The 13,901-nt window shown below is 44.5% G+C and overlaps 1 protein-coding gene across 1 annotated transcript in view; it reads right to left on the bottom strand.

The window, feature by feature from the left end:
• Positions 1–243: 243 nt before the first annotated feature.
• The window catches only part of LOC139321118 (mitochondrial peptide methionine sulfoxide reductase-like), a 63,989-nt gene continuing 50,331 nt past the window's right edge, over positions 244–13,901 (bottom strand). Inside the window, 1 exon segment of the mRNA XM_070949742.1 lies at positions 244–517. Within this exon segment, the coding sequence (XP_070805843.1) occupies positions 359–517 (159 nt within the window). The 3' untranslated portion in view covers positions 244–358.

Raw genomic sequence — 13,901 nt, 5'->3', positions numbered from 1 at the left:
GAGCTGGCTCCATCAGCTTTCTTGGGGATGGTAGAGAAATGAGGAAAGGGATAAATGCATAATGTGTATTTATCAGCGCCTTGCCAGGCGATCCCAAACATCTGCGGTAGGATGGAAATTATATCTATCACTCCCACACAAAGCATTAACATTCGCAGCAAATTCGTCCAGCAGGCTGCCCATTTTTACCCTGATCCCCAAACCTTAGCGGGTCCTACAAGACACAAAAGAAAGGAACAAAGGCCCCCGTTGCTAAATCACAGTTGAATTACGAAGATGCTAGGCCGCCGGTTGCCATGGTAACCGTTCAAGGGTTATGATTACCGTGGCTTCCGAGGATACTCCCATTGGGGAACTCTCATTTGCCTACGGGGCAGGCCACACCAGTGCCTTGCAGGCCGCAAAAACCATCCGGGTTTTTGTGCAGATATTGCTGGTGGTAATCTTCGGCGTAGTAGAATTCACCGGCTGGCTGAATCTCAGTCGTTATTGGTCCCAGTTGCTTCTTAGCCAACTCCTGCCAAAGAGGAGACAGAAATGCATTTCAAGGAAAGAACAGTCTGAAATCTTGTCTCCCTGCAAGGTCATGAAAGGAACGATCAACTACCGTACTTTTCAGAGTATAAGATGCACTTTTTCCCACCCTAAAAGAGGGTGGAAATGTTGGTGTGTCTTATACACCAAATACAGCCATTTTTGGCCTCCTGAAACCCCGCCCCACGGGTCTCGTTTTCATCAAAAAAACAGGCCCGTTTTTCGCAAAAACAGGGCCTGCAGAGTGCTCCTGGGGCCCGGGGAGGGCAAAATCTTTTTTTTTTCTTGTTTACCTCTTTGAAATCTTGGTGCGTCTTATACTCCAGTGCATCTTATAGTCCGAAAAATAGGTATGTTTAAGTTTTTTACTTCTAGGTTACAAATACAAGAAAATATTTATAGCTCAGGATTGAAAAGAAGGATCCTTAGCGCTCTCTGCATTTAAATGTTTTCTTGCAGATGTTTCATTACCAAGTTAGGTAATGTCATCCGTGCTAGCACGGATGATATGACCCTATTTTGGATAATGAAACATCTGCAAGAAAACAACAAAACTCAGAGAGCACTAAGGGCCCTTTTGTAGCTTATCTTCAACTCACCATCCTCACTGCTTGCCAAATGTGGATTCTAGATAAGAGCCTCGGCATCCTAGACCCCTTTTATGACACCGAGACAAGGAAGATCATTTAATTTACATTTTATTTGAAATATTTCTATTTAAAAGGATTCTTTTATTGATCTCACAAGTGAGAGAACCTGGAAAAAAAAATGGCTTATGTTTACTTTTAAGAGTTAGCACAACGAAGAACTTCAAAGTTCTCCCTCTTCCTTGCAATATCCAATTCATGTTGGAATTTCAGTGTTGGGGAAGAGAACTAATGTTTTTAAGAAGAGCCGGCACTCATAAAGAGAAAACAAGTTTCTGGTCCTTGTGGCACTGAATATTGACTAGGAAAAATGTGAACTGCAATCAAAGGTATTGTAGGGCAGGAAGGATTTTCACAGTGCTTGGGGGAATGGAGTGGCTGTGCTCTAGAATTCTGGGAGTTGAAGTCCACAAGTCATAAAAGGTATGTTTTAATAGTTTTTAAGGCATCTTTCTGACTTGAAACATGGCAAGGTGACTGTCCAGAAGGGTTGCCATGGCTGATGTGGCCACTTGAGGGCCCCCAAGATCCCTGCCTATTTACAGAGTTCCTTCATCCAATAAGATGCATTCATTCAGAGTTCAGAAGGATAAAGGAAAAAAAAAGATAAGAATGGGGTGGGTAGCATAATGGAACACTGTTAATTGTTGCTGATATGTTCCTGATTTTTACCCTTCAAAAATCTGCAGTCCATGCATCTGGATGTTCACATCATCTCCTTTTAATGTGACCTACCATACTCTACAGGTAGTCCTCAGATTATGACAATTGAGTCCAAAATTTATATTGCTAAAATAGACAGTTGTTAAATGAGCTTTGCTCCATTTCACAATTTTCCTTGCCACAGTTGTTAAGTGAATTGCTGCTTTTGTCAAATCAGTAACACAGTTGTTAAGGGAATCTGGCTTCCCCATTGACTTCGTTGGTTAGAAGGTTGCAAAAGGGGGAATCACGTGATGATCCCCAAGACACTGCAACTGTCATAAATATGAACCGATGGCCAAGCATCCGAAGTTTGCTCACATGACCACGGGGATGCTGCCAATGGTTGTCAATGTGAAAAATGATCATCATTCACTTTCTTCGGGGCCATTGTAACCTCAGAAAGATACTTCCAAACAAAGCTTTTCTCTTGCAATCTCCAAGAATCATCTTGCAATCTCCGAGGATTTTAAGAAGGGCAGATATAACTTTCTATTGACATGACTGCAGTGTTCCAATATCTGCGGGGCTGCCACAAAGAAGAGGGAATCAAGCTATTCTCCAAAGCTCCTGAGGGCAGGACAAGAAGCAATGGGTGGAAACTCATCAAGGAGAGAAGCAATTTAGAACTAAGGAGGAATTTCCTGACTGTGAGAACAATTGATCAGTGGAACGACTTGGCTCCAGAAGAATGCTCCAACACTGAAAGTTTTTAAGATGATGCTAGATAACCATTTGTCTGAAATGGTACAGGGTTTCCTGCCTGAGCAGGTGGTTGGTCTAGAAGACTTCCACAGTCCCTTCCAACTCTGTTATTCTGTTAAGTGGCTTTTCCCTGGTCTATTTATAGGTCATAAGCCACTTTTTTCAGTGCCATTGTAACTTTGAACAGTGACTAAATGAACTGTTGTAAGTCAAGGACTACCTGTATCTTGCCAATGTCTATGCGGCGAGGGAAGATGGAAATTGAGGTCTAAAATATCCGGAAGCATTATGTTTTTATAGCACCTGAAGGCAGGACAAGAGGCAACGGATGGAAACTAATCAAGGAGAGAAGCAACCTAGAACTAAGGAGAAATTTCCTGACAGTCAGAACAATCAATCAATGGAATGACTTGCCTCCAGAAGCTGTGAATGCTCCAACACTGGAAGTTTTTAAGAAGAGATTAGATAACCATTTATCTGAAGTGGTGTATGGTTTCCTGCCTAAGCAGGGGGTTGGACTAGAGGACCTCCAAGGTCCCTTCCAACTCTGTTATTCTGTTTAAGCAGTTCCACAAGGCTTCCTCCACCGTTTCTCTAAAGTTTCATCACCTTGGCAATCTGAAGATGTATGGACTTCAATTCTCAGGATTCCCCAGCCATTTTCAGGAGAGAAATACACCAAAACTGTCATGTAAAATAGACTTTGCATCTTTTTCCTTCGGGCTCTTAATCCTATTTTGTATTGATGTCTTCCCATCTTCACTTGAGAACTGTTGTGTGGGGGAAGAAGAGCCTATTACTCGGGCAACAGCAAACCATTTTTTCATTACAGCCTATGAACGAAACGCTAGGAGACTTAGATGAACATTGGCAGCTAAGTCTCCTGTTAGCCCTTCAAGGAGGTCTTGACTGAGGAGCACAACTGGGAATGTTGGGCTCTTTATTGCAAGGTTACATAAACAGAATCTTGCAAGACTGAACGTATTTCTCCCCTCCTTTCCTTGTACTCTCCAGAAAACTAAGGAAATGTTTTCTCCACCCTCCCTCCTTCTGTGAGCTGAGATTATCTTTTACACACCTGTTGTCCAGTCTGCAGCTCCCATGTCTCCCAAGGTCATTTCCACAGACCATTAAATCCCCCATCTTTTAAATGCATGGCTTCCCTGGGTCTCCCCTGGACTGGGACAGAAGGCAAATACTATTTCTCTCCATCCATCAAAGGTCTAGAACAGGGGTCCCCAACCCCTGGTCCGTGGTATGCCAGAAACTGGGCTGCACAAACAAGCGAAGCCCCAGTATAGTTACTACTACTACTACAATAGTAGTAACTGTGAGAGGGATCTTGGAGTCCTAGTGGACAACCATTTAAATATGAGCCAGCAGTGTGCAGCAGCTGCCAGAAAAGCCAACCCAGTTCTAGGCTGCATAAAGAACTGGTGGGATTTCGCGCAACGCTCGCGTAAGGGAGCGGAATTTAAGGATTCTTCGTGCAAAACAGGAGCGCCACTTGCAAACTTTTGCAGAAGATCCTGCGCAGGGTTAATAGCGTGCGTTCTCCACGATCGAACTCTTTCCAGTTAAAATTCATGGTGGGGAGGGGGGGAGCCCTAATAGATCGCTGCGGGTTAATCTAAAGGGAGATGAGCGGTTCAAAAATGTGAAAAGTAAAAATAAAATCGAGGCAAGGATAGGATTCAAATTGAAAAACATTCAGTGGTAAAAAAAAGGTTCTACATTTAGGCAAATGCACAGGTACAGTATATGAAGTGGTACTTTGCTCAAAAGCAGTAACTGAGAGGGATCTTGGAGTCCTAGTGGGCATATGAGCCAGCCGTGTGCTGCAGCTGCCAAAAAAGCCAACACAGTTCTAGGCTGCATAAAGAGAGAGATAGACTCAAGATAGTGTGAAGTGTTAATACCACTTTATAATGTCTTGGTAAGGCCACACTTGGAATATTACATACAGTTTTGGTCACCACGATGTAAAAAAGATGTTGAGACTCTAGAAAGAGTACAGAGAAGAGCAACAAAGATGATTTGGAAACTGGAGGCTAAAACATATGAATAATGGTTGCAGGAACTGGGTATGTCTAGTTTAATGAAAAGAAGGATTAGGGGTGACATGATAGCAGTCTTCCAATATCTCAGGGGCTGCCACAAAAAAGAGGGAGTCAAACTATTCTCCAAAGCACCTGAAGGCAGGACAAGAAGCAATGGGTGGAAACTAATCAAGGAGAGAAGCAACCTAGAACTAAGGAGAAATTTCCTGACAGTGAGAACAATTGATCATTGGAACGACTTGCCTCCAGAAGTTGTGAATGCTCCAACACTGGAAGTTTTTAAGAAGAGGTTGGATAACCATTTGTCTGAAGTGGTGTAAGGTTTCCTGTCTCAGCAGGAGGTTGGACTAGAAGACCTCCAAGGTCCCTTCCAACTCTGTTATTCTATTCTATTCTATTCTATTCTATTCTATTCTATTCTATTCTATTCTATTCTATTCTATTCTATTCTATTCTATTCTATTCTATTCTATTCTATTCTATTCTATTCCATTCCATTCCATTCCATTCCATCTGCGGGATGCAGGCAGCACATGAAACCGTGCCCTCTCCGATCCGCAGAAAAGTCTCTCTCCATGGAGCCAGTCCCTGATGCCCAAAAGGTTGGGGACCACTGGTCTAAAAAGGGGCCACCACAAAAATGCCATCCAGTGTCTCTGTTTCCATAGGATGAGTTTAGCAGAGATTGGTGGGGCCCTCCCACCTCCTTCTCCCTTTGTCATCTGCCCCTACCAGGTGGAAATGATTTTATCTCCTCTCTTGAGGAATAGTGTGGAGGCAAAAGCAGAAAAAGGGACTAAATAGTGGGGAAGCAGAGGTAGAAAGAGGGGATGATTTGCAGTCATCCTGTCAACCCTGAAGCTGACCTGGCTGGGGCCGTTTTCTTTTCTGTAGCTTTTTCTATAGGTGTTTTCTTCACATGGCTTCAGGCTTGACACAGCCTGGAGCTGAGGGGGCTGTAGAGATAGCTGGGGTTTCGAAGCCAAAACAAAACAGTTCTCTTATGAGCCAAGGACATTCCAACTGCTGGCTGGCCAGAGGAGGAGGAGAAAAGTAACCAGGCAACCAGCCGGCACCCAGATTGGACAATGTGACTCATTGTTCGGGAGAACATGAAACTTTCACTTTTTAAGGGGGTGGAAAGCACAGGAACTCTCAGAGTTGGTTTTCCACCCGTCTGTGCCAAGATGATATCTCCAAATGAAGCCGTTCTTTGAGGAGTCAACCTGCCTCAGGGGTTCTGTTTGCAATGGGTGTATTACTTGGAACGCTGGCACATCCATTTAGCAACCATTCCAAGTTATAACAGCACTGGGGAAAAGTAAGTGATATACGACCAGTATTTACACTTAATACCACTGCAGCATCCCCACAGTCATGTGATCAGAACTGGGGTGCTTGGCAACCAGCATGCATTTACGACAATTGTAGCAATCATCCCAGGGTCATGTGATCGCCATGGGCAACCTTCCCAGCTGGCTTCCATCAAGCAAAGTGTCAGGGTTCCAAGTAGCAGATCCAACGCACTCAAAACTCCGAGGCCTAGGAGTTCCTCAAAGTACAGATTTATTAGGATTTATGTCATATTGGCACATCTGGGGGAAACCCGACTCTAAAGGTCCCGCAGTTTTCCCCCCACAATCCCCATGTCCATCACATGGTCCAATCCGGCCACAGACCCAACTCCAGTTGGATTCAATCCACGCCTCCCTAACATCTGGTGAGAACGTCTGTCCTCCATCTTCCCTGAGTCTTTGCGCTGCCCAGTGTTGGGCAATGCTTGGGGCTCAGGATCCCGGGCAGCACGCCGAAACTCGGGAGAGCTGCTTTAGTTTGAATGGGGATTTGGGTTAATGTCAGGGTTCCAAGTAATACCCCCCAACGAAATCAAACTCCAAGGCTTGAAGTTCCTCAAAACTAATTTTTATTAGAGATGTCATATTGGCACATCTGGGAAAACCCGAATCGGAGAGCTTCCGGGTTTCCTTCACCCAAAAGAAAGTTCAAGTCCTTGCCCTTCACCCACAATCACATGAACCGATCAGGTACCCTCCGGCACAGAAGATACCTCCTCATTCTTCTCAGCACAGCTGCAGGGCACAACGGCCTTGACTTTCTAAACGAATTTTATTTTGACTACATATCCTCTTCACTGTATGCAATGCACCCCTCTGATTTTCCCACGGTAGAATTTGTGGCAGGCCAGAAGCCTGAAGGCTCAAAGGTAGAAAGGTAGAAAGATGGCTCCCAGGTGCGACAACGTCCTTGGTTCCCAGGAGAAAGAATTTTTTTTTAAAATTTGATTTATATGCCGCTCTTCTCCAGAGACTCAGGGCGGCTTACAATGCGCTAAGCAATAGCCTTCATCCTTTTGTATATTTATACAAAGTCAGCTTATTGCCCCCACAACTGGGTCCTCAATTTACCTACCTTAGAAAGGATGGAAGGCTGAGTCAACCTTGAGCCTTGGCGAGATTTGAACCTGCAGTAATTGCAGGCAGCTGTTCTTAATAACAGGGTGCTTTAGACCACTGTACTACCAAGGCTCTTTTGGCTACAGGTCCCCAGCTATCTCTATTCCCCCCTCCCGTTCCCATAGCTCCAAGCAGTGTAGCTGTGGCAGCCCTGAAGATGCTCCAGAAATGGCTTCAGGGTTGACACAAAATCAATGAGGAATGCTGGATTTGCTGAACAATTGCAGTGATTCACTTAACCACCAGGCCCCCCCAAAAAAGGAGGGGTGGGTGGGGAAATTTTATCAGGGGGACTTTTTATCAGGTTCGCCTGATCCGCCAGTTGCAGCCCTTTTTGGACCGGGACGCCTTGTGCACAGTCACTCACGCCCTTGTCACCTCCCGGCTGGACTACTGTAATGGTCTCTACATGGGGCTCCCCTTGAAGAGCACTCGGAAGCTCCAACTGGTCCAGAATGCGGCTGCGCGGGTGGTTATGGGCGTGACTCGTTGCGCCCACATGACACCTCTCCTGCGCGAGCTGCACTGGCTCCCAGTGGTCTTCCGGGTGTGATTCAAGGTGTTGGTTACCACCTTTAAAGCACTCCATGGCTTAGGACCTGGGTACCTTCGAGACCGACTTCTGCCACCAATAGCCTCCCACCGGCCAATTCGCTCCCACAGAGAGGGACTCCTCAGGGTGCCATTGGCCAAGTTATGTCGGCTGGCGACACCCAGGGGGAGGGCCTTCTCTGTGGGAGCTCCTGCCCTGTGGAACGAACTGCCCCCGGAAATACGCAAGATCTCCGACCTCTGTGTGTTTCACTGTGCCCTTAAGACCCTGCTGTTCTGCCAGGCAGGGCTATCTATGTAAATGATTTTAAATTGGGTGTTTTAAATTTTGGGTTTTAAATTCGGGCTGAAATTGTTTAATACTTTTAACTATTTTAAAACTGTTGTTTGTACCTTGTGTTTTTAATTGGCTGTACACCACCCCAAGTCCTTCGGGAGAAGGGCGGTATATAAATTAAATTAAATTATAAATAAATAAATAAATAAATAAATAAATAAATAAATAAATAAATAAATAAATAAAATTGGGCACGACTCACTTAACAACTGCCTTGCTTAGCTGTGGAAATCCTGGTACCAACTGTGGTTCATTTGAGGACTACCTGTCGACCGATTGGGGAAGAGGGAGGCCTTGGAGACAGAGAAGAAACGCGGCTCAATTTTTCAACCATGCAATTAATGGACCTGCCCACTTCAAAGGAAATCGTGGATAGCTCAGGAAGCTTTTTGGCTGAGGGAAGCTGGATTGTTTATGTCAGGGGAAAGGAAGTCGGAAAGGAAGCGTGTGGCTCTCCAGGGCTAAGTACAATGAGGCTTATCGCAGGCAGAGTTAATTCGCATGCAGGCTGGATGATGTGTGCAAGAGAGCCGATAAGACAACATGGTTAATTAACTGGAACCCAGCTGAGCCTGGCGTCAGCAGAGATGCTGCGGCAGGAAAAGAGCAGTGGAAGTCAGCTTTGCATTGGGAGAGAGGGAGAGAAAGAAGAAAGAAAAGAAAGAATGGAAGGAAAGAAAGAAAAAGCAAGAAAGAAGGAAGGAAAAAGAAAAATAAAGAATGGATGGAGGGAAGGAAAGAAAGAAAGAAAAAGAAAGAAAGAAGGAAGGAAGGAACAAAAGAAAGAAAGAATGGATGGATGGAAGGAAGGAAGGAAGGAAGGAAGGAAAAAAGAAAAATAAAGAAGGGAGGGAGGGAGGAAGGAAGGAAAAAAAGAAAAATAAAGAAAAGGGAGGGAGGGAGGGAGGGAGGGAGGGAGGGAGGGAGGAAGGAAGGGAAAAAAAGAAAAATAAAGAAAGAAGGGAGGGAGGGAGGGAGGGAGGAAGGAAGGAAGGGGACTTGCTGGGGCTTCTAACAGAGAGTGAAGGGCTGCATTCACACAACATCCTTCTCCTGCTTCTTAAACGATCTGAGAAATTTTGCAAGGATCAAAGCGGCACTTCTAGGAATGTTCACTGGTTCTAATTCAAGAGGAACGGCCGATATCAAAATCATGATCAGAAGGTATCGGGGTTAGCTCTCACAAACATTTCCTCCAAATTAAGTCAAGCAGGAGATCTGAAGCTTCAATATCTTCAGGTCAACCAAGTGTTTTTAGATGGCTCTGAGTTGGGCCCTCTTGTGTTTTAATCGAGGCTTTGTTACTCAATTCCTTCGTCCCTTTCTTGCTTTTGAAAATATAGGACTCCAACCCTGTTTGAGGAAAATACTGTATTTCTGCTTATTTAAGTAAGCGCACATATATACACACTTCAATTTCAAAATCAGGCAGTTTAGTACTGGATGTTGGACATTAGTAATATGTACACGATAGCCTGAAAAAACAAATAAACAAGCAAGATTAAAATTAACCAACTTTAGCAGATTGTGTGAAGGCACTTTCTAGGTTCATAAGTGGCATGGTTTGGCTTGTTATGAGAACATCACCAGAATACACACCTTCTTTATACAGTGATACCTCTGGTACTCAACATTAATTGGTTCTGGGAGATGCGATGGCTACCAAAAACAATGACTACCAAACAACTTTTTCCCATAAGGAATAATGCAGTGAGTCACAAGGCAGCCAACATTGACAAGACCTAGCTTGTGCGTTGAGTACCAAACAAATGATGAGTACCAGCACAAAATTTTCAGGTCAAAATGCACTGAGTACCAAATTCGATGAGTTTCAAAGCAGCTGAGTACCAAGGTGCCACTGTATTCATAAAGTGGTTCTAAGGTTGCTTTCTAATAGAGTTGGGTTAGAGCTCTCAACATCTCCTCTCAAACCACTCAAGCTGAGAAGGAGGTGGGAGGGCTCAGCCAGTCTCGGCTAAATCCATCCTAAGGAAGAAAAGTGGCAGTGGGTGATGGGTGAGGAAAGGTGTCCCAAGCAAAGTCTTTTCTTGTCTTACTTCCAGGCTAAAGTGTGTGCCTACTCGGCATTGATGCTCAACACCCACACAAGAAGGTATAGTAGCTCTCCTAGCTGATCAATGGAGCAGGTATACAATTCCAATTTGCCACTTTTGGAATGGGATGTGTCATTCCGCCATCGGAGCCTGAATCTGTGGGGGGAAGACGAGCTGGAAGCTGAAACAACAGAGATGGAGGGGGCGGCTTCATTGCCTACGGAGGAAAATGGGGAAGAGCAGAGCCAGTCAGGCCAAGGCCTCTCAGGTTTAGAATAGCTTGTAGACAGGGAGGAACAGGGGAAGGATGAACATGAGAGACAGAGCTCAGGCGATGAGCAAGGACCACCCCCTTCTGATCCGAAAGCACAGAGAGTGGAGAGAAGGCGAGAACAGCGCAGACTGAGCAGGCTACTTGGGAGAAGAGTGCCCCACCCATCTTCACAAGGCACACCCGGGGAATGAGGCTTAAGGAGACGCTGTGGGGAGGGGTATTTGTCGGGAACAAACTCTGAGTTCCTGAAGTGCTGAATCTGTGGAGCCTCATGTGCACTTGTCGACATCTGGAGATTACTATGCTTGGTTTTATGTGCCTTGCCTGATTTGCCTATCTCTCTGGACTGCTGGCCTTGGTTACTGCTTTGCTAACCTTGTTTACCGGACTACTCGCAGCCAGAGGCTACTGAAGGTGTGTGTGAATGCTGGGCTCCAGGACTTCTAGTAAATGTGGGGACATTTGGGAGCAAAGGTGGAGTAATATAGGGGAGTTAGACCTGTTCTCTGGCTGTGTTGCTTCCGTGCCACGCCTTTGGTCATCACTGGATGGATGGATGGATGGATGGATGGATGGATGGATGGATGGATGGAGAGATTCCATAGTAAAGCATACACTGCTAAATTCGTCCTCTGACATTTCTTATAGAAGATGAAGTCAAACTGCAGTACCAGGAAAGATCCTTGACTGGAGATCATGGACAGAAGGAGCAAGAAACCAATATATCTCCTCCCATTGAAGTGCCTGAATAAACAGGTTAGGCAAACATAAGCACAGCTGTCCTTCAGACATCTAGCTGAATCTGCAGGGGGCCCAGGAAGAACAAGAGACAGAATTGGAAGCCTATTTTCCCAACAGCTTTCAAAATTTCAACTCAAAGTTGGCTTCAAACTTCAGATCCCAGGAATGCAAATTGGAAATAAGGGCCCTTGCCTTAACTTTTGAACACCGAGTGCCATTGGTGTTTGGAAATAATGCTTTGGTTTTAGTCTTCTTCCAATCCAATCCAGATGGATCTGGACAAACAGGAGGCCTGTCTCCCTTGGAGTGATCAATAAATGCTAAGATATTTCTTTCTGCCACATCCCGAGGATGGGATGAGCAAAGCTCTAGGGGCCTCTGCAGGGAGCAAGGAGCAGAGACCAAGTGCTTGGTATTTAAGCCATACTGAGGAACAGAATATATAAATAACAGATTGCTCCTAGAGGCAGCATGCTGTCTTCCTGTCCTCTGGGATGTGGAAGGGAGCTATCGATTTCCCCACCCCCTCCCTGGTGGGGAATATCTTAGCATGTTTAATGGCCACTAGAAGTAAACCTGTCAGAGAAGAATGATGTGATCTGTCTGTCAAAATCTCCCAAACAACCAGAGTCTCTGATCTCAGTTATGATGTCCCATCATGAACATCCCTTCTCCTTCTCCCTCCCCTCCCCTAATGGACAGCAATATTCTGGGTCACAGGTACATTCATGCCATGCAGATGCTTATAATTTCATTGGCAGAAGCAACAGGGAAACTGCATGAAAAAACAGCTATGACTCTCACAGGCTTATAATTTATTATCAGTGAGGGCTGATAATCCACTTAGGATCATGAAAGCATTTTGTTAGAAATGGCTACTATGCTGAGGGACAGATATTCATCTGTCTGTCTGTCTGTCTGTCCGTCCGTCCGTCCATCCATCATCCTATCTATCTATCTATCTATCTATCTATCTATCTATCTATCATCTATCTATCTATCTATCTATCTATCTATCTATCTATCTATCTATCATCATCTATCTATCTATCTATCTATCTATCTATCTATCTATCATCCGTCCATCCATCCATCCATCCATCCATCCATCCATCCATCCATCCATCCATCTATCTATCTATCTATCTATCTATCTATCTATCTATCTATCTATCTATCTATCTGATTTATATGCCAGCCCATCTCACAATTCAAGGCAACTGTGAGTGGCTTACACAAGATGGTTGCCATGTTGGATTAAGGTTCATTGCCAACACTATTTTTTCAAAGACAAACTGGTACCCTACATGAAGAGATGGGCTACAGCATCCAACACCCACAGTCTCCTGTTGATTGGGCTACACAACCCATCATTCACTGTCATCAATGAATTTGGCTGTGGAGTCACTCTCAAGGAAGCTTAGAAAAGGTTGCTGAGGGGCAGGAAATGGGGAGGTGTGAGAGAGGGTGTTAATTTGGTACTTTATTAGACAATACAACCAATGTACAAATCAAATAATAAGATAGCCCAAAGCAGTGCAAGCAGGAGCATTGCTGAACACCTGGTGAATCTCATATTCTGACATTGCAAAATCGAAAAACTGATTTGTGCATTATCTGATTTTCCAAACAGATACTAAAACCTCATGCTTATGTGATGCAGCTGAAGAAACAGAGTCCTACTCCACAACATGGCAGCACTCCATGGCATAGGACCAGGATATCTATGGGACCGCCTTCTGCCACCAACAGCCTCCCACCGACCAGTTCACTCCCACAGGGAGGGACTCCTCAGGGTACCGTCGGCCAAGTTATGTCGGCTGGCGACACCCAGGAGGAGAGCCTTCTCTGTCGGAGCTCCTGCCCTTTGGAATGAATTGCCCCCGGATATTCGTAACATCTCTGACCTCTGGGTCTTTCGCTGTGCCCTCAAGACCCTACTGTTCCGACAGGTGGGGCTGTCTAACTGAATGATTTTAAATTGGGTTTTAAGTTTGGGTTTTAAAATTTGGCCAATACTATTTAATGATTTTAATTAACTTTAACTATGATATTGTATATTTAAGTTTTAATTCTGTCTGTACACCGCCCCGAGTCCTTCGGGAGAAGGGCGGTATATAAATAAAATTATTATTATTAATATTATTGTTATCATCATCATCATTATCATCATCATCATCATCATCATCATCATCATCATCATCATCATCATCATCACAAAGAGCCTGGTGGCGCAGCAGACTAATAGCCTGTTATTAACATTCAGCTGCCTGCAATTACTGCAAGTTCGAATCTCACCAGGCTCAAGGTTGACTCAGCCTTCCATCCTTTCTAAGGTAGGTAAATTGAGGACCCAGTTTGTGGGGGCAATAAGCTGACTTTGTATAAATATACAAAAGTATGAAGGCTATTGCTTAACGCATTGTAAGCCGCCCTGAGTCTCCGGAGAAGGGCAGCATATAAATCAAATTAAAAAAAAAATACACAAAAACATTCTCTCTCTTCCTCCAAAGACTAACTTTGTCCCCCAAAAGCATACTAGAGGAACAGTGGCACAGCAGTGGCACTAAGGTGGGAGGTGTTGCCATCAAATGAGGAGCATTCACCAAAAGTTAGACTAGCTGTACAAATTTGATTTAGCTTAGATCCGTGTCCAGAATGAAACTAACTCTTGTCCTCCTAGAAATAACTCTGCCACATCTCTACTTTAATAAGCCTTAGTCTGGTTTTAATTCTATCTTAGCTTGGCCTGATCGAGAATTTCAAGAAAACTAGCTTAAGGACAAATGCTATGAGAGACAAAGCTGGTTTGTTCACAGGT

The sequence above is a fragment of the Pituophis catenifer genome, unplaced genomic scaffold, assembly GCF_029215685.1.
Source record: "Pituophis catenifer annectens isolate HBS135680 unplaced genomic scaffold, rPitCat1.0.hap2 SCAF_9, whole genome shotgun sequence".
Lineage (NCBI taxonomy): Eukaryota > Metazoa > Chordata > Lepidosauria > Squamata > Colubridae > Pituophis > Pituophis catenifer.
The sequence above is the reverse complement of the archived record's forward strand: the minus strand, read 5'-3'. Positions and strand labels throughout refer to the sequence as shown.